At 37.8% G+C, this 23,648-nt stretch overlaps 1 protein-coding gene across 1 annotated transcript in view; it reads left to right on the forward strand.

Moving 5' to 3' along the window:
* The window catches only part of LOC129764438 (uncharacterized protein DDB_G0283697), a 342,339-nt gene that overhangs the window by 289,828 nt on the left and 28,863 nt on the right, over positions 1 to 23,648 (forward strand). The window contains exon 6 of the mRNA XM_055763512.1: positions 10,159 to 10,679. Coding sequence (XP_055619487.1) covers positions 10,545 to 10,679 — 135 coding nt within the window. The 5' untranslated portion in view covers positions 10,159 to 10,544. The remainder of the gene's footprint in view (positions 1 to 10,158; positions 10,680 to 23,648) is intronic.

Genomic DNA, 23,648 nt, shown 5'->3' on the forward strand with positions numbered 1-23,648 from the left:
TGCCAGAGACATCATCGAGTGAGTAATTTGGTCGCGTCCACAGCTCAATCCGAAACGAAGACATGTGATGACGCAAAACAAGGAAGAACAAGCGATATTCATTGCTTTGAACACATAACGATACTGAAGGTTTGCCTCACTTCCTTGCTTGATACTTTAAACTTCTTCAGTTCATTCGTCTGTAACCTTCAAAAAGACCCTTGGAAAACTTTACTTTATCCATAACATTACTCCTCCACCCCCATTACCTTGAGGAAGGCATTCGATCCCTCGCCGTAAAGCTCGCCCAGCAACAATGTTGTTCAGTCGATTTCCTCACGAAGAATGAAAATTTGCCTCAGCGAGATCAACTGTTTATACTCTACAGCAATTCTAAATGAAATCGTCCTAAAAATGCAGATTTTAAAAACTTGTATTTTTGATTCCAATGAAAGTGTGTATTCCGTTTGGGTTGCAGGAAATATGAGTTTTCCACAGCAATTGTGAATTTTTTGACTCAAGCGTAACTTTTGAAAAGGGCGTATCGATTTTAGTAAGAGAAATCTTTGATAATTTATATCTGAAAAACTATGAGTCGTACCTAAATAGTGTCTTAGAAAGAGTTATAGAGTATTGATGGTTGAAAATGAAAAAAATGTACGCTGGGAAAAAAAAATAGTACTCTTTTTTTATTTACATAATAAAAATTCAATTTGCAATATCCAAAATACATATTTTTTTATTTTTTCATACAAAATAGAAGTCATGCAGAAAATTAAAAAAATGGGCCCAAGATGGTAAAACTATTTTTGACGAACTTTGTGGAACATCGATTTTTTTAGGAATTTTCGAAACTTCGAATTTTTGTATGTTAACAATCATTTTAGCCACAAATTATGAATCCTGATGTGATTTAAAACAAAAACAGGTTATTATCAATCTCCTTCTAAATGTAGCCATTCTCGAAATATTTGAAAAAAAATATTTCTAATTTATTGTCTTTTTTATAGTAAATAATCCCATTTAATATGTTTGTCGTGTTATACCGTCATGTTCATGAAGTTTTTAAAATTTGCTTATAATTTCCAACAACTTTTCCAAATACATCATCATGGTTCATTTTTTGACTCAAGCGTAACTTTTGAAAAGGGCGTATCGATTTGAGTAAGAGATATGTTTGATAATTTATATCTCAAAAAATATGAGTCGTACCGAGTATTATTGGCTTAATTTGAAAAAAATAGAAGAGAAGAAAAATAAGTACTCTTTTTTTATTTACAAAATAAAATTTTAATTTGCGATATCAAAAAATATGTATTTTTTTATATTTTTTTTCAATTTTTTCATATAAAATAGAAGTCATAATTTAAAAAATGGGCCCTAGATGGAAAAACTATTTTTGACAAAATTTGTGCAACTTCGAATTTTTAGGAATATCGGAAACTTCGAATTTTTGTATGTTAACAATCATTTTTAGCCATAAATTATGAATTCTGATGCGATTTAAAACAAAAAAGGTTATATCAATCTCCTTCTAAATGCAACCATTCTCGAGATATTTAAAAAATATTTCTAATATATAATCTTTTCTAGAGTAAATAATCTCTTTTAATACGTTTGTCGTGTTATACCGTCATGTTCATAAAATTTAATGAATTTTCTTATAATTTCCAACAATTTTTTTGATTGATTGAAGTTTGTATTAAGATAAAAAAACTTTTTTTAGTTTCGCTACGTTTTGTATTACCCCCCTATGTCTTCGAATGTTTCGTAACGTAACTCCTAAACTGTATATGTCTTTACCATGACGATGTATTTGGAAAAGTTGTTGGAAATTATAAGCGAATTCATAAAATCTCATGAACATGATAGTATAATACGACAAACATATTCAAAGGGCCTATTCACTATTAAAAAGACAATAAATTACAAATATTTTTTTAAATATCTCGAGAATGGCTACATTTAGAAGGAGATTGATAATAACCTTTTTTATTTTAAATAACATCAGGATTTATAATTTGTGATTAAAAATGACTGCTAACATACAAAAACTCGATGTTCCACAAAGTTCGTCAAAAATAGTTTTACCATCTTGGGCCCATTTTTGAAATTTTCTACATGACTTCTATTTTATATGAAAAAATTGAAAAAAATATTAAAATATACATATTTTTTGATATCGCAAATTAAAATTTTATTTTGTAAATAAAAAAAAAAGTGTACTAATTTTTCTTCTCAGTGTTTATCAAATTAAGCCAACAATACTCTATAACTCTTTCTAACACACTATTTCGGCACGACTCATATTTTTTGAGATATAAATTATCAAAGATATCTCTTACTCAAATCAATACGCCCTTTTCAAAAGTTACGCTTGAGTCAAAAAATGAACCATGATGATGTATTTGGAAAAGTTGTTGGAAATTATAAGCAAATTCATAAAATTTCATGAACATGACGGTATAACACGAAAAACATATTAAAAGGGATTATTTACAATAGAGAAGACAATAAATTAGAAATATTTTTTTAAATATTTCGAGAATGACTACATTTAGAAGGAGATTGAGAATAACCTTTTTTGTTTTAAATCACATCAGGATTCATAATTTGTGGCTAAAAATGATTGCTAACATACAAAAATTCGAAGTTTCGAAAATTCCTAAAAATTCGATGTTCCACAAAGTTCGTCAAAAATAGTTTTACCATCTTGGGCCCATTTTTCAAATTTTCTACATGACTTCTATTTTGTATGAAAAATTTTTAAAAAAAATAAAAAATATGTATTTTGGTTATTGTGAATTGAATTTTTATTTTGTAAATAAAAAAAAGGGTACTAATTTTTTCTCTCAGTGTACATTTTTTTCATATTCAACCATCAATACTCTATAACTTTTTCTAAGAAACTATTTCGGTACGACTCATAGTTTTTGAGATATAAATTATCAATGATTTCTCTTACTTAAATCGATACGCCCTTTTCAAAAGTTACGCTTGAGTCAAAAAATTCCCAATTGCTGTGGAAAACTCATATTTCCTCTAACCCAAACGGAATACACACTTTCATTCGAATCAAAAATACTCATGTTTTGTCATTTGTCGATTTCATTTGGAATTACTCTCTAGGCAAATAAAGGGTGTGTCACATCAAATTGCATCACGGAAAAAACGCTGTAGAAATTTAATTTTTAGGAATTATATCTTCAGCTTTCGCTTATAATCAGATAAGAGTGTATAGATCACGTTGGCCATGCTTCACTGTCAATTTTTTCGTAAATTTGGAAAAATGTCGTCGAACGAAAAAGAGCGTCGTGAATTAATCCTGCGCACTCATTTCGAGAATCCGGAGTTGTCACATCGGGACATAGGTAAGATGCTGGGAATCGTCCAATCCACGGTCAGCAGAGTACTAAAACGATACTTCGAGAACCTAACCATCGACCGGAAGGTGAAGAACGGCAAAAATGGATGCTCCGTCAGTGAAAAAGATCACAAGCGCGTAGTTAAGCAGTTTAGACGTGATCCGAGAAGTTCGGTCCGGGATGTCGCCATTAAGCTGAATTTGTCAAGTTAATTCGTCCAGCGGACCAAGCAGCGGGAGGGCCTGCGTACATACAAGGTTCAGAAGGCTCCTAACCGCGACGAAAGGCAAAACATGGTGGGGAAGACGCGAGCCCGGAAGCTGTACACCGAAATGCTGACGAAGCCGCATTGCCTGGTAATGGACGACGAAACCTACGTCAAAGCGGACTTTCGTCAGCTACCGGGCCTGTTGTTCTTCTCCGCAGAGGACAATTTCAGCGTTCCGGAGGAGATTCGCAAGCAGAAACTATCCAAGTTTGCCAAAAAGTACATGGTGTGGCAAGCGATCTGCTCTTGCGGAAAGCGGAGCGCCCCCTTCGTGATGACCGGCACGGTAAACGGGCAGGTTTACCTTAAGGAGTGCCTACAGAAGCGCTTACTACCACTATTGAAGCAGCACGAGGGCTCGACCATGTTCTGGCCGGATCTCGCTTCGTGCCACTATTCAAAGGACGTGTTGGAGTGGTACGAAGCCAACGGGGTCACCTTCGTGCCAAAGGAAATGAACCCGCCCAACGCGCCGGAGCTTCGGCAAAAGAGAAATATTGGGCGATTATAAAGCAGGCCCTCCGGAAGAACCCAAAAGTTGTCAAATCGGAGGCGGACTTCAAGAGAAAATGGATTTCTGTTCAAAAAAAAACTACAACCTGACATTGTACAGAACCTTATGGACGGGGTAAAGAGGAAGGTGACACACCCTTTATTCCCCTTCGTTCTTCTTCTTTTACTTTGTTCACGGAGACTTCACATCTTACGATTTCCCCTTCGTTGCTCGTCGATAAGTTACTCGCTGTTGACAGCTCTGTTCGGGAAAGCACACAAATGGACAGAACAAATTTATGAGGAAATGGGAATGGATCAAATTTTCATTAATTTAAACCATATACAGACTATGGGATTATAATGTATAGCATATCAAACAAATCTCAGGGAATTTCCGATTTGTTGGGTAAGTCCGTTAGCAAAAATAGTTATTAACCTTAACTTTATTTCATAAAAACGTGACCTGTTTTCTGATTTGGTACCCTTAATGAAAGACGTAATTCTACGTCAAAGTATTAACTAGGCGAGCATAAAATCATCCATATACTGCCAACATCCATATACTGATGCATCCCGTTGGTTGCCATACCGTCAGGTGGAGAGTGCTTGTGTATGATTGAATCACACGCACGAATTGTTGTTTTGAAGCATTATCGAAAATTGATAATGGTGGCAGTGTATATCAGCCGTGTGTCTAGAAGAAGCATGTTTATGATGAATACTGAGTACCCCACGTGCATTGGAATTAAGGACTCAAATCTCAATATTTGGCCAGCTTATGTATTATTCTTACTAAGAATGCAAAAATAAATCATGGATCAACCATATTCAGGGCTTCTACAAAACCACACAAAACATCGCGACCAAACATTCTACTAGAGAGTATTTCTAAAATGTTGATACATTCTAAAATCATTTTCAAAGTGAAAGAGTATTGAATAAAATAATTCCGTATTTCTTTTCAATACAAATCCCGGATCTTGACTCTACGGCCAGCATTAAACTCATAATCAAATAGAGAAAAAAATAGTGTGTTAAAAGTTAAACAGTAAAACTTTTCTAATGTTGATTCTGAAGAAATGGCTATATCACGTTTGATTCCTAAGGAATCTTGCTACTTGGTGTGCATTAAACCTAAATCTAGTTTCTGGAAACAAATAACAGAAACCAACATTGATGCAATTTAGGCACTAACGGTCTAAGTTAGATTTGTTCTCCTCATTTGGACGATCTAGACTGAATTGAAAAAAGTTCACCAAAATTAACCTTATCCGGGTATTCCAGTCAGGCTTTGTCAGCACGCTGGTCGGCCTTACACTTCTGCTGTAGCTCGGACATGATGTATATGATTGTGTTGTTCACTGTATTCAAGGTGCCCTCGTCGCGACGCATTTCCTCTGCAATATTCCCAGCATGAAGCATTCCCACATTCCATACTCTGGACAAAGCGACGACCCATAGTAATATTGTTTGAACCAGCCATATCGAGACAGGAACTGCGTCAAGTAAAAAATCACATCTCCGTGCATCCTATTCAACCAGGTCGATAGCACCGGTACGAGCCCATACATCCACCTACCGTTCTCCGTGGCGACTCATTCCTGCTGCCACTCTAATATTGATTCTGCTCTCGCTGCTCTTGGATACCACTGGTTTCCTTTCGTTATCTTTCTATAAATGATAGTTTGTGATTTTTAATTAAGTTAAACAACTATTGAGAAATGTCGTTAAAGATAAAAAAAAAGGATTCAATAATACAGTTCAAAGTTATCTTGAAGGACCCTTAAACACTAGTACAAAGAGATTAATGTTCATTCTGATACGGATCAATTTCACGAAACTGTAACGATTTTGACGATATGCTTTTTCTTGCAATCTTCCGGCTCCCTTCTGTGCGTTTTCCAAAGTTTTCTTCGTTTCACCTCCAGAGATTTCGCTTCTGCTTCCAGTAGCCGATTCATTAACTTACTCATTTATTAACTAATTTAAGGCAAAAGTCTCTTTCATCCAGCTTTCTTTGTTTTCTAGATGAAGTGAATGAGAATTTCGTACTCGTTGTATTAACTAGCCCAACTTTTTTTGATGCTATCATTCTAAAGTGGAGCCTACCATCATAAACTTGTTGAATAGCACAACCTCACAAATGTTTTCTAAAACATTCGGTATTGATGGAAAAGCTCTCTCAACGTTGGAACGATTTTTTTGGTATATGCTACCAATCTATAGCCATTTTCTACCGTACTAATAAACATATATGTCAAGCAGAACCATGATTCGTAAACCAAATATCGGCTACATTTTCCCGACGAAAATGCACGTATTAGAATTATTTCCTTATTATACCTGCGTATTGCCTTATGGCAACAATAAACATGGTTAATACGCGCTTTTCTCACCAGTTTTCAGATAAAACAACATTCAAACTTACTAAGCTTATCGAGTAAAATATACTAACCTCTGATAGGAACGTGGGATAGTGTTTACACTACCAAACACTACCAAAGATATTTGGTAATTTTCTACCGAGGATTTTTCTAAGTAAGTGATGGAGTACAATGAAAAACGGAAGACTGTCCTAGGAGAAAGACAATAGAACGAATGGTTTATTTTAACGTCAATTCCTGAATGGTCGGAAATTTAAAGTATCATTGGCAAAAAAAACTTCGTGTTCCGATAGATGTAAATATTCACTGTTTCACCGTTTTGTGGTGGTGGTCATTTTGGATTTGATTTTTTTATAAATAACTATATTCTACATTCCACGGGTCAAAGAAATTTCTTCCGACTTGCACTGTGGTCACGCGTATTCAAGAGCTTGCCCCTCGGAATACATTCAAGGCGTGTTATTTGGCTCAAGAAATCTCAACAAAGTATTAATAAATGACGCTAGTTAATGCATACGATGAGACGGTTCCACAGGGAACGTTAACGCCATTCAAGAATAATGTTCTACTAATCAATCCCTTTCAAATTAAAAAAAAGTTGAATGATTTTATTAGAGAAATTTGCTAATGATATTGTGAGGTTTAAAAAAATATATATATTGCGCCATTTTGTGGTAGCAGCCATTTTGGATTTCCATTTTCTTATAAATAAATGTGATCTACCAATCAAGCCCTTTTATTTGATACCGAAATGGCGAATTACTATGATTGTGTTTGCAGCACTCCGATTCTCAGAACCCCATCAATATGTTCTGAGAAAATATGTAATTCACCATTTTGTAGCGGCCGTTATTTTGGATTTGTATTTTTCACTACCAGTCAAGCCCTTTCATTTGATACCCATATATATTGATATGATTTAAAATATATATGTATATATATATATATATATATATACGCCATTTTGTGGTGACGGCCATTTTGGATTTGCATTTTTCATAAATAGCTGTGTTCTACCATCCAAGCGCTTTCATTTGATACCGATATTGATGGGGTTTTGAAAAAAAAAATATATATATGGCGCCATTTTGTGGTGGCGGCCATTTTGCATTTCTCATAAATAAATGTGTTCAACTAATCAATCCCTTTCATTTGATACCCATATTGATGGGATTTTGAAAAGTAATATATATGGTGCCATTTTGTGGTGGCGGCCATTTTGGATTTGGATTTTGATAAACTGTATTCTGCTAGTCAAGCCTTTTCGTTTGATACCTATATTGATGAGGTTTTGCTAAAAACCTATATCGATGAGGTTTTGATGAAATATGTGATCCGCCATTTTGTAACGTCCGCCATCTTGGATTTTCAAGATGATGAAATACGCAGTTTTATAGTGACTGTAGAGATAAAAGTGTGTTCCAAATTTCAGATCAATCGGTCAACAGGAAGAGGGCCAAATTTATATTAATGTAGAAAAGTGCTACAGACAAACATGTTACAAACATGTCACAGGGCAAGCTAAATAAAACCGTTTAGTAAAAAAACGACGGTAAAATGAAAACGAAATTGGAGAATCGATATTTCAGTATGCATTGTGAATACACACAATCGAAATTGATATTGGCTGAAGAGAAAGGAAGAAGTAAAAAAAGTCACTTTCATATTTCCGCTATTACTCTGGTTGTTCCTTTTGGTCGGAACCATTTGAGAAGCACAAATTGGACCAACCAAAGCGTGGTACTTAGCGCGTTTGGAAAATGCATGACATTTCCCAATTATTTTTGAGATAAAAAAAAATTAAATGTTATTCATTTTGAGAGATGCGTAGAAATATTTACCGCCATTTGATGTAAACATCTTTGCGTTTTATTCTATTATTTTTTCTTACATGTTCAGTGTTTAGATTTCATGTTACTTTATTTATTTATTTGTCGTCTATCTATGAAGACCAATACATTCATAATACGACTTTCACGAAGTCCTGTTAGACGTAGTCCTTCTCCAAAATATTATGCTATAATTATTTTTTTTGGCTTACGTGTCCCGTTTTTATTCATGAACTATTTGGTCAGCCTACGTAGCGCCCATGCATCCCACCGCCCCCGGCTACACTTCTGCTGCTTATTTGGGGGTGATCGTACATAACCTTTAATCTAGAGGCCGATCCGCTATTCACAACCCGCGGATTCGCACGGTTCTGCGGATTACTCAAATGTTTCGTGACAATTTCAATGCGTTAAACTTGTTATACTAAAGTCACAAACAATCTCAAGGAAGAACTTCCGAGCTTTCCAGATCTTCAGATCTGATATACTATCGGTAGCAAGAGCGCTGAAGAATCGCAAACCAAAGAGATCACATAAAGAGTGGAATGAAGCCAGCGCTAGGCTTTATAAGTGTTCTTACTATATGCCCATTTTGTCTAGAAAATATTTTCCATACAAATCATGGTTGAAGTTTCGGTTTCAATTCCCGAAATTTGGAACATTCTTATATGTTAGCTCTTTTTGTTCACGATTTGCGCATGTTACGAATCTCCAACAGTAACGATCCGATTGCCAATCAGTCTAGTTTGGACTGATTTGCGAAACACATGTTCACCCCACAAAAAATTTTTTTATTAATCCATTTATTTTTACAGGCTCAGTTACATAGGTTTAAAGGGGCCATGCTCTTAACTACATTTTTACTAGAAAAGATTAACATGTTTCCTTAATTCTATGGTTAATAAAATAGGAAACCGAATACTCGCGGTTGACTCGAGTATAGGAGGGTGTCACATTTTCATTAGGAGAAGGATGGAATGTAAGGAGATTGTAACAATGTTCACACTCACACTCATATTTACATTCACATTCTCATTCACACTCACACTTCACACTCAATTCTCAAAACTATCCTTACATCTAATATGTATTTACAATTTAACTTATTCTAATGTTAGATGGAAGGGAACCGATAGCTCGCGAAGGACGAAAAGGAGGGGAAAAGGATGTAAGAACAATCACACTCGAAGATCGTTAGCTTGAAGGAAAACATATATTTGGTAAAATAAAAAATCTCTTTAAGAACATTAAATTGACAAAAACTGGCGGCTATCGAATTTATCTGCTACGTCTGACTCTTCCACATCTGACCCGGTTTGCAGCACTCCGATTAATGGGCGTTTATCGTGAAACCACCATAACATACTGGTTCGTTGAAACGTTTCGCCCCGATTATATCCAAGTTGCCCCCCACAAAGTCCGAACAGCATGGAGCCATGCACTTGCACTCAGCAGACCTCCGCTGCACAGATCTGCTGCGTGCGAATCACAGCCTCGACACAGAAAAATAAGAGTATAATCTCGAATTAATAATTGCCCATTCAATTCGCTGCGTCCGTTTGTGAGTATCTGCGCGGTGGAAACAAGTTAAGTTGAAATCGCAGCGCACTATTCTGATAACGCATTCGTTTGCTAAAAACAAACAACCAACCAATAATTAAGCCTGAGAATTTCACCCGAGATCGAAAATATAATTAAATAGTAATTGCTGGTGGTCAGTCTGACGCAGAATCTATCTCAGCCCGCCCTCTACGATTGTATGCAACTCACATTGAAACAATTACAAGATCATTTAATGGTACTAACTTCCTCTCGTCTTCGATTCATTTTTCTTCCAGAAAACAAGTTACGGCTCCCGGTTGATGAGGATGGTTCAACCGTACCAACCAAGCTAGATGCCATTGCATTAGCTCTACATAGCCCGCAGAAAAGTGCGCCAACGAAAGTGAAACAGTTTTAACAACAGTGTGTGCGCGGGAAAGTTAGAAGAACCTTTCGTAGGTTATTGTGCAGCTAAAAGATAGAGTTTTTCATACATATCGTCGAGCCCTTCGTTCGATGTGCCCTCTCACGTGAAAGTTAGTGAAATCGTGCCTTAGCAAGTGTCCAAACAGCGGCAACGACGCGGCTTGAAAACACCGATCAGTTCTTATGAGCCTTCCGGATAGAAGTAACGGCAGGTTTCCAGCAGTTCACCCACAAGAGCTACAGCCGACGCACAGAGATGAGTACAAATTCACCCGGAACGCCCAAGAAATGCCGCCTGATACTGCAGCAGTGTCTAGCGATCGAGCTGACCAAACCAGGCAATCCACCGGAGGATTTTTGGATGTACGATAGCGGGTATACGATTTTTCAGGTGAGTTCACGTTTGAATTGTTCGCTAAAACCGAAGACCGGTCATTGCCATTTTATCTACCTCAACATCTTGTCCTCGAACGGAAAACAAACTACTGCGTCGCTCCCCGAGCCCCAAACATACTTTCCGAGAAATGTTACACACGACCAATTATTGCACACCCGCCAACCCCGTAACCTTCTAAGCCGGGGCCCAATCAAGGCGCAGATCGCGTGTGCAAACGCGCGTGTTGTACAACATCATCTTCTGCCGAGTTTTTTCAGCAATTTTTCCCCCTTTACATCTCTGCAATGTTCCATTACGCTTGAGGGATTTTTGTGAGAAAAATTCGCTCATGCGCAAAAATTTCGCACGTAACCGGGTTAATTAAAAATCAGCTCTAATGTTCGGATAAATGCAGCTCACAATCAGCGCTCGACGATTAGTCCGTTACTTAAAACATGCCCACATGAGTACACAGCCGCACACGAACTGAAGCTGCCGGAAAAACAGATTTCCGAGATCGGAAAATCACTGTTGCTGTTGATGTTGCTTCATGTGGCGGTCGGGAAAGAACCTTGATTGTGAATAAGTAAGACGCTGCAACTGACTGACAATGATATTTTTCCACAATAAAAGCTTCAGCTCAAACGGCGCAAACGGCAGACCACGAACGATTAATGACGGATGTGTGAAGAAAAATGCGTTTCCCATCCGATTTGAACATAATGAGGGTCTTTAGGAAGGACGGGGGAAAATCAGTAGCGGATTGGATAATTTATTATGTCGTATCAGTGTTCGTGCGATAGATCAGAGTCTTTCCATGCGAAAAGGGGGAGAGCACTCTCTTCATACTCACCTAGGCGACGGCGGAGATTCACTTTTATTTTCTGCACTTTTCCTGTTTTGTGACGATGTCATTTTTCTTTCCATTGATATCTTAATCGCAAGCGCCAAACTGATTCCCGTTTCATACTTTGAGAAGGAAACGAAAACGAAAGTAAGCGATGAGAATTCGCTGATTATTCTAGTCAACACCTGGCTTATTTTTCAGCTTCGGTTGATCGCAGTCGTATGTCGGGTCCACATTGAATGAAGAACAAACTTCTACTGTTGGAAAGACACAAAACAACCGTATTGTTGACGAAGAACTATGAAATTATTTATTTGGATATTATTTCAGAATGAAACGAACTTTAAGACTTATAGAGATTTTTTTTATGAAATGAATTTGTGTTTATTTTCGTGGGAATTTCTGGTAAAATAAGTACATTTTAAGATAAAAACTATGTAAATTAACTTTTCCGTATCGAAAATGTACTCTATACGAAGTGTATATGTATACGAAGTGTGTCTGAATTAGAGATGGGCAAAACGGTTCATTTCAGTGAGCAGCTCGATAATTTTTTCAAGAATCGGTTTATTTGGATATGTAAAGAAGAAAGACGTAATAAATTATGTTTGAAGCATTAATTGATGCTTAGAATAACAAAAATATTACCTTATTGTAGGTTTTCTCTAATAAATTTACATCACAATCATAATCATTGCATTTTTGTTTATAATCATGATCTTTGCTTCGTTATCTGATGAAAGTCTATTCCGTCTTTCACTGCCAACATGTTGTGCATTCGAGATGAATTCGCTCACATGGCACTGAAGTCGCTGGAATACATTCTTTTCAGAACGATTTCGTAGAGCCGAGGATGGACAGAGTTTCTTTCTTTTCTCCAAAGCAAATGGTCGCTTATTTTTTGAAAATGTGGTTCCGCTAAATATATGTCCAGCTTAACTATTGCAGCAGTTTTCGGAGCATGTAAGGCTTGAAGTTTGCCAACCAATACATCGAACTGCTCCCACACAGATAACTGCGCTTCATCTGACTGCTAACTACTACTTGCCTTATTTTTTAAGAGCTTCTAGTACATTATCTGTATTATTATTATGTTTAATCAGAATGAAACCGTTTCACTGAACACGTTGAGCTCCGTGTCGGTCTCTAGATACTGACATTGAGCTCTCCGTTAGAAAGACGTTGTTGGTCACAGGGATTGGCAGATACAAAATAATGAAACTAAAACAATATGGTTTCTTTTCGGATGTTTTACGATGTGTGGCTAATTTAGAGTCGAATTTCCGACTGTTTTCTTTAAATACAATAAATATTTTTGGGAGCGGAGATATTGTGCAAAAGCTCTTGATGCCGAATGAATGAATAGCGCAGTATGAACGATCCGGGGCTCACAGCGTTGATTTTTTTTTAAATTCAGTACATTATCTGCATCATTAGTATATTTTTCTACATTTAAACCATTCAATTTTTTTTAATTATTTTTTATTTCTTACTACATTTTTCTCTGATTATATTCTTTATTTGTTTAAAATTTTGATTTGAATTTTTAATTTGATTTGATTTTTCGCAAATAACTGTGTTCTACCAGTCAAGCCCTTTCCATTGAATCCCATATCGATGCGGTTTTGAAGAAAAATATGCATCGCTATTTTGTGACTGTGTTTCACTAATCAAATCCTTTCATTTGTTATCCATATTGATGTAGTTTTGGAAAAAAAATATACATCACCATTTTGTGGTTGGGGCCATTTTGGATTTGCATTTTTCACGAACAACTGTATCTGCTAGTGAGGACCTTTCATTTGATACCCAATTTGATGTGGTTTTGGAAAAAAAATTGGTGGGTTATATCTATGATATAACCGCAAGGTTGACGTGGGACTACCTTAGCTTAGCAATCATTGATTGTATTGTTTGTATTGATTAAATTTTTGATGGAATGAAACAATTCCCGAATTCAATTGAATTCAATTTGCTTTGTGAGTAAAAAGATTGTATAATGCCATTTAAGGTCAATTCATGTATTGTGATAGATAATGTTCTTCGTTACAAGTAAATTTAATGACAGTCCTTTTACGGTTAGTATGATGCCTAGGACAGAATACGTGAACGGAAGAATTATCAAACGATTATTTTATTTTACGTTTCCTTCTGAAGTTTGCATCTCTCAAGTGTATGTACTTCTCGAACCGATTTGATAAACTTCAGGCACTCAGTTCCGGTTTTGACATGTATGTCGAACGCATATTGTTTAATCAATAGGCGTTGTCGCAGCAAATGGTTAACAACATTTTACCTGATCATCAAATGGTATGCGTAGAGTAGAAATAAAGTGAGCAGAAGATACCCGCTTTTGTAATCCGTGCTAGGAAAACACTTTACGGAGTGCAAAAAAAATGCGGGTGCAAGAGAACCCCAGGCTTGCATGAATCAAAAACTTCAACGTCTACTTTTTATACTATAAAGGGTTTAAACTTGAAAGTTCATTCGTTTCTCGTGTCTGCACGATTTTCCCAGGTTCCTAAGTATAGGAGACCGTGTTAAGGAAACATATTCTAGTTTGCACAAAGGCAAGCAAGTACAAAAGTACTCGAAGCTTGCATTTATTGCAGAGTCGATTTTCCCAGACATCTTGGTTTTGAAGTCTGTGTTAGGCAAACACATTTCAGTCGGAACAAAAAAGCCACTGACTTGCATGAATTTGCAATGCCAATTTCCTCAGACACCTTGGTTCTGAAGTCTGTGTTGGGGAAACACATTTAAGTCGGAAAAAAAACTCCCCCGACTTACATGTATTTGCAATGCCGATTTCCCCAAGGCTGCTTGGGTTTGAAGGCTGTGTTAGGGAAACCGTAGATCGGGCCAATCAAAATGAGGCAGTTATGGCGTTTAGATAACGCCTAACATTTTACAGTTATTCAATTGTTTATCTAATGAAAAATAATATTTTATTGATTGCGATAGAAGCGTAGAAATATTCCCTATCAATCGATACAAACATCTTTCCGATCCAGTAAGAAATGTTCGAGTTATAAGCATATGGAATCTTTCATTTTTTCCTGCATTTCCTGTGTTTAGGTTTTCATTTTACCACCCATATACTCCGGTTAGACGTAGTCCCACGTACATATAGTATATATCCCCATTTTGTGGCGGCGGCCATTTTGGATTTGTGTTTTTCACAAATAACTGTGTTCTACTACTACGTCACTAGGACTACGTTACGGTTCTTCCATGAACCACAATTCTTTTATGAACTGAGGCTCTTTTTTGAGTCGAGGCCCTTTTGAACCGCGGCTCTTTTTTGAACCGCGCGAACCAAAATGGAAATTTAATGCTCAGTAAGTGACCCTGTGTGTGTATTCAAATTACAGCAGAGGACAGCTCTGATTAAATTCTAACAGTTTGAGACTGCGTTCAGGGCTGCTAATCTGGTAGTGAGAAGATTGTTTGTGACACCTTCGTCATCGCGGGTCACTCACGGATACGATGAATACTACGCGGCTACGTACTGCAAGTCTTCAAATGCACATAAAACATAAACCAAACCCCAAAATCATTCGTAGAAGTATTATTTTCAACCATTTGGTCCATGAGCGCTAACACACATTCTCGTTGTTTTTATAAAGGCAGTGTCAATAATTATAAAGTGATTGAGAACGAATGATTTCATTCATTCGAAAGCCTCTGTAATTCAACACATCATCTGCTAAAGTTTGCTCTCAGTCTGAAAGAACTGCTACTGCTCGCTGGCTCTAGCGAGACAAGAATCTGTCTCTATTTTCATTTATAAGGTACTTCAACCCAAAGGATAATTTATCCCTAAGAATAAAATTCGCGCCCGATGCAAAGGCAAAGGTTATGAAGACATTTACAGTGCAAATGACTGAATTGACAAATATATCAATACCGAACCAGAGGATGTACAGTAGAACCCCGATTATCCGCGAGCGGTAGATCCGCGGTGTGGATTATTTGCGACAGCGAGTTCCATAGTAAATATATAGGCCTTCCTAGAATTTGTCAGTGAGTGGTAGGCTCATGCTCTTTTTTTTTTGTCATTGCTCTTACATTTATTGGCCACTGGTGTACACGACCTTCTAGAATGATAGTTTAATGATTTATGTATTGATCTAAATTGAAATAAGCCATGAAATAAGCTTCCGATTTGTTTGTATACAGCGTGCGAAACGAGTAAAACGAAAATGGTTCTCGCCACAATGTACCCTTGGGAATAACAAAAACAGTATGGAAAAGTACCAAAAGTTTTCAATAATTCGAACTATTCATCAACTGCAATATTGTATTTATCGTATTTGACAACCAATCGAACAAATCTCAGAGAAATGCCATTTAGTATCGGTTGCGTGACTTATGCGCCATTCTGTATAGTACGCATCGAAGAATCATTTATTTCATACTATTCGACTGTCGCAATAAGCTGCCAACGGGTGAAGCTTATGTTGCAATATTTCCCTTCTCACTTCGTCTTTGGCTTCGCAATGGTGGTTGTATATGAGGGGCTTAGAATGAAAGGGGTGTAAGTGATTTGATCGATTTCTCTACATCGACTCTCTCTTTTGGTCATAACTTAGCTGCAAATACATTCCCAGCTGTATTTGAAAATGTGGAAGATAGGTCAGAACCTCATCTATCGGATTGTATAGCAAACTTAAATTGGGACGTTTTTGCAGTTGAGTTATTAACTGAGTAAAAAGATGATGAAGAGAAATCGATCAAGTCATTTACACCCCTTGCATTCTGAGCCCCTCATATAAAAGTAACACCTCTTTGTTGCATTGGGGTACGGTGACAATGGATCGGAGAACATACGAAAATTGAATTGTACGATAACTGATGGAAAAAACAAAACCTATTTTGTTCGCTCGTAACAGACGATTTCGAACGAAGCGATGAGAAGCACTTTAACGATTACATACGATTCGTTTGGCCACGTTTTTGCACCCAATGTGCATCCGTCGTTCTGACGCCGTTTTGTTCAATAAAAAATGAGAATTTCTTCAGTGACATAGTAAAAAATAACAAAAAAATATTTCAAGCAATTAAGTATTTATTATTAAAAACATAACGGTTTTTCTTCAAAAAAAAATCAGTGAGGTTTGATAAAAGGGCCATGCTCAGCCGTACGGCGCAACTTGGCGGAGATGCTCTTACAAGGGCGCTGGACGGCACTGACATCCATCTTCCGAGTTCAATTCCGGATCCTCGTGGTCAGCTGCTTGGTGTCCGCGGCCTGCCAATTATTCTTGTACATCACGACACTGAGAGAGCTGAAAAATCTTCGATCGGACGGAACTGGGGCAAGGTTCTGTCCCTCGGGTACGTACGGTATCTATTTTTCTCGAGGTACGCCAACGTCTTCTTGGCGTAATGGGAAGACGCCTTGATCGGCCAGAGGACGTACTTCCCATCAGAATGATGCTCCTCTAAGAATGGAACCAGAATCTTCTCCAGGCACTCCTACTGGGCTCCTAGTTGATAGCAAGTCCGCTCGGCTTGTTAAACCAGGGCTTTGAAATCCCTTTGTCGGAGATTTCAATATACAGCAAAGCTTTCTTCTCAAACTTATGCTTGTAATTGTACTTCACCCCGGAGGATGTGGACGCCTTGTCGCTGGTATAGTATCGGTCATTGCCGGGAATGTGGGACTTTGACAGCGGAAAATAACTGTCAACGTTCAGCACGAACATTTTCCCGCGATAATTATTCGTCAGATGAGATTTCACGGTGGCTACCTCCTCGTCCGTGTACCTTGGGGACCTAGTCTTCTTCCGACAGACAGATGCTCTCTGGTTGAGGGTTCTGTGGATGTATGAATGGGAGCAGCACAATTTTCGGCCGACGTCACGCAAACTCGTACTGTCCTTGTTGTCGAACAACTTTTTCAGATATGTCTTCTTCTTTATTTTCATGATCTTCACTAGACGGCCACAACCGGTCTTCCGCTCGACGTTCCGGGGTGCCCGGATCCGGTAAACAGTGCTCACCGGTACATTTTCGTCCCGAAAGAGGTCTATTGTAAACTTTTTTCCTTGACTTTCACGCGTTTCGAAAAACCGTACAACGCGCTCGCGGAGTGCTTGTTGTTTCGACGCCATCTTTGATCGAACTGACAGCACCCGAGCAAAAAGAACAAAAAGACAGCACCCGGTCGTTTCTAGGGAGCCCAGAGAGCAATTCTCACGGTGAGAAAAAAAATTATGCTTTTTACTTTTTAGCAGAAAGGTATTGAAGGTAGGAAAACACAAAAATGCAAAGAAAAAATGTATGACAGAATGTAGTGGCTTCCAATGTCCGTTAATTTACATCAGGTTAATCTAGTGAAGGTAGACTTACATTAGTGCAAATCAAAACTTTTGTAACCCAAATGAAAATGTTTCCCGACGGGTGCCGTGTACGTACGGCAGATATGGCAGCCACTTTTTGGTCCACAGAGGCTGACGTTGCTTATGCACTGCAGTCATTTATTAGTTTACAACTACAGCGGAAAATATCGTTATTGAATTTCAATATGAAACCTAAAATAAAACTGTACGCAGTATGACACAGTATGGTCAATCGGGCCGTCACGAAAAGTGGCAAAGTATGGTACAGGTGCACCATCGCGAAGGGGTTGAACCATTGATGCGTGCTTATTTACAAAGTGTCTTTTATTTTGTTCTCTTATATCGCTATGGCATATATATTAGGCTGTCAAAAAAATCCTGCGGTATTTCCGCGAGGTGCCGTTGTAAGCGCGTAGTTCTAGTTGTATTCATTGTATCGAGTCATACTATAGCTTGTTGGAAAGGTATTTTAATAATATAATATAGTCCTCGACAGTGTTTTGTTTGGTTAAGTCGTTCGTGAGTTATAGTGTCGCAAATATGGAGCAAAATAAAGAGAAAATCCGACATATTTTACAGTACTACTATGACAAAGGCAAAAATGCATCTCAAGCTGCCAATAAAATTTGTGCAGTTTATGGACCCGATACAGTTTCCATTTCCACCGCACAACGATGGTTTCAACGTTTTCGTTCTGGTGTAGAGGTCGTCGAAGATTCGCCACGCTCCGGAAGGCCTGTCGTCGAAAATTGCGACAAAATCGCTGACTTAGCCGAGAAAGACCGGCATAGTAGCAGCCGTAGCATCGGCCAAGAGCTGGGGATAAGTCATCAAACCGTTATTAACCATTTGAAGAAGCTTGGATTCACAAAGAAGGTCGATGTATGGGTGCCACACACGTTGACGCAAAAAAAAAACATCTTTGACCGTATCGACGCATGTGAATCGCTGCTGAAACGCAACAAAATCGACCCGTTTATGAAGCGGATGGTGACTGGCGATTAAAAGTGGGTCACTTACGACAACGTGAAGCGCAAACGGTCGTGGTCGAAGTCCGCTGAAGTGGCTCAGACGGTGGCCAAGCCCTCATTAACGGCCAGGGAGGTTCTGCTGTGTGTTTGGTGGGATTGTCAAGGAATAATCTATTATGAGCTGCTTCCCTATAGCCAAACGCTCAATTCGGACCTGTACTGCCAACAACTGGACCGCTTGAAGGTAGCACTCATGAAGAAGAGGCCATCTTTGATAAACAGAGGCCGCATTGTCTTCCATCAGGACAACGCCAGGCCACACACTTCTTTGGTGACGCGCCAGAAGCTCCAGGAACTCGGATGGGAGGTTCTTTTGCATCCGCCGTATAGTCCGGACCTTGCACCAAGTGACTACCACCTGTTTTTGTCCATGGCGAACGAGCTAGGTAGTCAGAAGTTAGCCACAAAAGAGGCCTGTGAAAATTGGCTATCCGAGTTTTTTGCCAATAAGGAAGCGAGCTTCTATAACAGGGGTATTATGAAGTTGGCATCTCGTTGGGAACAAGTCATCGAACAAAACGGCGCATATTTGACTTGAAACAAATGATTGTAACTAATTTTATGAACAAATGAAAATTCAAAAAAAATACCGCAGGACTTTTTTGACAGCCTAATATTATACACAAACTCGCCTCTCACCTGAGTAAATACTGTTTGTCATTATTCATGTATAATTCATCGCAGTGTTTCACGATAGGTAGAAAGAGTTGATGTTTGTGATACAAAGCTATATACAATCATTAAATCAGATTCAGTTCGGATATGCAAACAACAGGCTTTTTTCCTCGATTCGTTTATTCACTTGGCACAACAAAAGTAAATACTCTCATTCTGTTCAAGTATCTGAATCATCCACTCATTCTTGGATATATATTTGTGAATGATCAGTAGCATGACACATTATGGTACATTTAATATTGACAAATTTCCAAAGACAATTAAATATTTGACACTATTTGACTATTTGGAATTTGAAACAATCAACAATGTCATATATCGAACATGGAAAAATTTGACTGAAATATTTACCGTATATAAGTACAGGTCGACAAAAGTTTAACCAAACAAGAACTAAATATTTGCTCGTCGTAATTTAATAATATGTCAACCTTCCTTCAACAGAATCGACGCTGCACTTCGAAGTTCCCATCTTTTTGACCAATTGATATCCCTATTTACTTAGTAAATGATTTGCTCTCCAATGTTGGGTTCTCCGGTGTTTTTTTTTGCGTTCACTTCTTCGAAAGGAATCTCTTCCCAGTATTTTTCTATTGAAATGAAGTGCGACATCACGTACCGTCTTTCTGGGACCAGAAACCTTTCAGATCTTTTACATTTTTTGTCGTTCCAAGAAAGTCCAAACAGAAAATTAAAGATTAGAAAATATCGAGTTGATAAGAGTGTTCACAGAGAGTGATAACGTTTTTATTAATCAAGTGAATCTGTAGAATAACATAATTCACGTTAAGGCATTTCAAATGGATTTGGTATTGAAAATGATGTCAAAGAGACATGAGGTCTAGTGATTTTGGGGCACAATGCTTTTACTTGATCAAGCACGTTTTTTCAGGATCAAGCGTTTTTAATTCGTCAAGTTGTTAGCTCAAGTTATCGAATTTATCGACTGGTTGTAATCCAATCAAACGGAAGTAATGATTTTCTCCAGGCTTCAGATGTAGCTAATGGCAATGGTAGTTGATTTCGCATTCCCAAGATATTTTGCGATCGATCTATTTTCCATCACACCTCACGATTTATTTCAGAACCAGTGTGATTCGTTGCGTTTTTAGAACGAGTCGCAGATGGAGATGCGTTTCTTCGGTAAAATTGGGGAAATTGGCGGCACTCACCTTCCGGACAATCCAATAAATTCTAAGATCCTGGGTACAGTCATATAGAAAGAAAAATTACTCAGTAAAAATGAATTAGCCTGCTCGGTCAACATCTTCTTCTTCAAGCTGGCAGCCGACTTGGAGAATCTTTTCGGTTGATTTTGCTTCATATAGGTCTTAAGCATCACCCTTCCTTCAACAGGATCGACGTAGGACTTCGAAGTTCCCTTCATTCATTGAAAATTATTGAATAAGGCAGCAAACTAAAAGCTGTAAAGATAAGTAATACCATATAAATTTATCGCCGTTACACATCAAGCGTTCAACCGAAAATACTGATATAGCTACACTATAGCCTCACAAACGAACAGTCTTAAAATTTCAAGACTCAATTCATTTTCAGTCATCAACAGTTTTGAGTAAGATCGTCATCCAGCACATGATTTTTTGCCATAAATTGGCATCCACACGAAAGGAACACTACAGAAATACACAAGCACATTGTTCAAACCCACAGCGCTAAGAACGGTTCTATTCAGAACTAGTTTTTAAATATATCGCAAAAACCCATATTGTGTCTTCTCATACCAAGCACCCTCCGAAACACGCGCTCTACGAAAACACTCAAAAATGATTAATACGTCAAATTGTCTTCCTCCGTAAGCTCTCTGCAAATAGCGTATCCAAAAATTATAAACACAACGAGCAAATAGCTGAGGACAGTACCTGTCACGAAGTGCAAACAAAAACTCAAACGCGGAAATAAGCGCTTCTAGAGCGTAGAAACAACCGGCAAACATCCAGTAACAATAAAACACACCCACAGTCATGCGAATAAAATTTCCACGAAGGTCGAAAGTACGGCTCGTTCGAATGTTTTGTATACACTCCTGATGCTCGTTAAAAACACGCTTATCAGCAAATACGACCGCTGCAATGCCAATAAGAGCAGCCGAGCATTACAATCCCGAAAACTGGACGATATGCCATCCTTTCGGATGAAAGTAACAAACAGTGTCTGTTCCAGGATGAATTTTGCTACAGATCGGAGTGGGACTGTTGGAAGGTCGAAACGTTGACGCTTTAAACGATACTGCCTTTGGATGCTGACTGTTGAAATTTATTGATTTTTAGTTAGGTCCGTTGTTCCCCTTATTTGTAGACAAATGGCAAAAAGATAGGCATACGCGTGAGAGGAATGCAAACATTAGCGCAAAAAATCAGACAAAACAAGCCGTACGTGTGGGGATGTTAAAAAATACACAACCGAAGCACTATCTAAAAATTCAGCGGTTTTGAAGGTATCTTTCTACCTTTGTGTTAACAGAACATCCCTTCCGTACACACAGATTTCGCATCCCACAACAAAAGTGATGCTCTTATCTGGCCTGGTATAATCGGATTTCGCCTCATCCCTCACGCGTTGAGATCTTTCGAAATTCCCCCTACGCAACGCAGCCCGACGGGTTTTACTTATCATTTTGTTGGACATGTGTAAGTCTCAGCATCGGAAGAAATACATAGGGGATGTGGGGGTAAAACGGAAATGTTCAGAAGAAATTCTATTATATCTTTGGAAACTCATGTTTCCCAAGACTTTGATGCAGTTTCTTACAATTCGATGTACTGTTTTTCTACCTAATTGGCCAAATATTTTACAAAAAAGTGTTTTTCATTGTTTTTTATTGAAATCAAAACAGACCGAAAATTACAACTTTTTTTTTGGTGCGGGCAATATGGACATATAGTGGGGGTAATATGGACAGAATTGTAATATATGAAGCGTAGAGGTTTATCGATCGCGAGAGGTATAATTTCATCCAACTAAGGTCTGAACTCATCACGAATGATATCGTGCTTTAGGGCTGTCCATACCACCATTATTTTAGACACTCCCTCCCCCTCCGTGGACAAACGTGGACCTTTCCTATACCCCTCCCCCTGTTGACCACGTGGACAATTCTTAACTACAAAATCATAAACTGACGTAAATTGGCTGAGCTGCTTAAGTTTTGGAGAAAATAAAACAATGAAATCAAGGGCTAACGAAGCCCTTGGGAGTGGAATTGAGTTAGTCGAAATCATCGAAGAAAAGCTGAAGCGAAACAATACCTCAGTGGTATAAAAAAAATCGATATGGATATCATCACGCTGTTCAAGATATAAAAATGATGTGTGGTGTTATGTAGTTTTGATTTGATCAACACCTAAATTGCTCAAACTAATAGACGTTAGTCAGTGCCTGATACAGGTCGGACTCGATTATACACAGACTCGATTATATGTGATTCGATTATATACAATTTTGGACTCGATTAGCGCGTAGCGCACTTTTGAATGTAGAGCTAGTTCGAGGCAACAGAGTCCGAAACAAAAAAAAAGTTCTATAACTCTGTCATTGTTGGAATTCGAACATATGTATAGAAGTATTTTTATCATCTAATCCTGAGAGATTCTGAATAAATTCATGTCTTTCATGTGAGAAAGGTGTTTTCTGACTTTAAGGGGATGAATCAATAATTAAATTCTTCATTCATGTTCAAATAACGAAAAATATATGCATTAAAAACGAATAAAAGAAATTGGTTTTTGACTCGATTATACACAGGATTCGATCATATACAGTAAAAAAAATCCTGGACTGTATATAATCAAGTCCCCGCTATATCTTATGAAATCTTTCGTCATCCTCCACGTAACTTGAAAATTCATTCATCGCAGAAATCATTTGTTTTTTTTTTTCTTCAAAAGACTGCGCAACGTGCTTTTTATGATATCCAATGATTCGAAATTCACGTCCTTTAATTATCTTTTCCACCGGCCCAAACAAATTATAATCTAAAGATGCAATATCTGAAACAAAGAAAGACTTTCTCCTGTTGGAGACAGGCTTCGAGGATAGCTAACGGAGGTCATTTGGGTAGCCC

This window comes from Toxorhynchites rutilus, chromosome 2 (genome assembly GCF_029784135.1).
Source record: "Toxorhynchites rutilus septentrionalis strain SRP chromosome 2, ASM2978413v1, whole genome shotgun sequence".
NCBI classification, from domain to species: domain Eukaryota; kingdom Metazoa; phylum Arthropoda; class Insecta; order Diptera; family Culicidae; genus Toxorhynchites; species Toxorhynchites rutilus.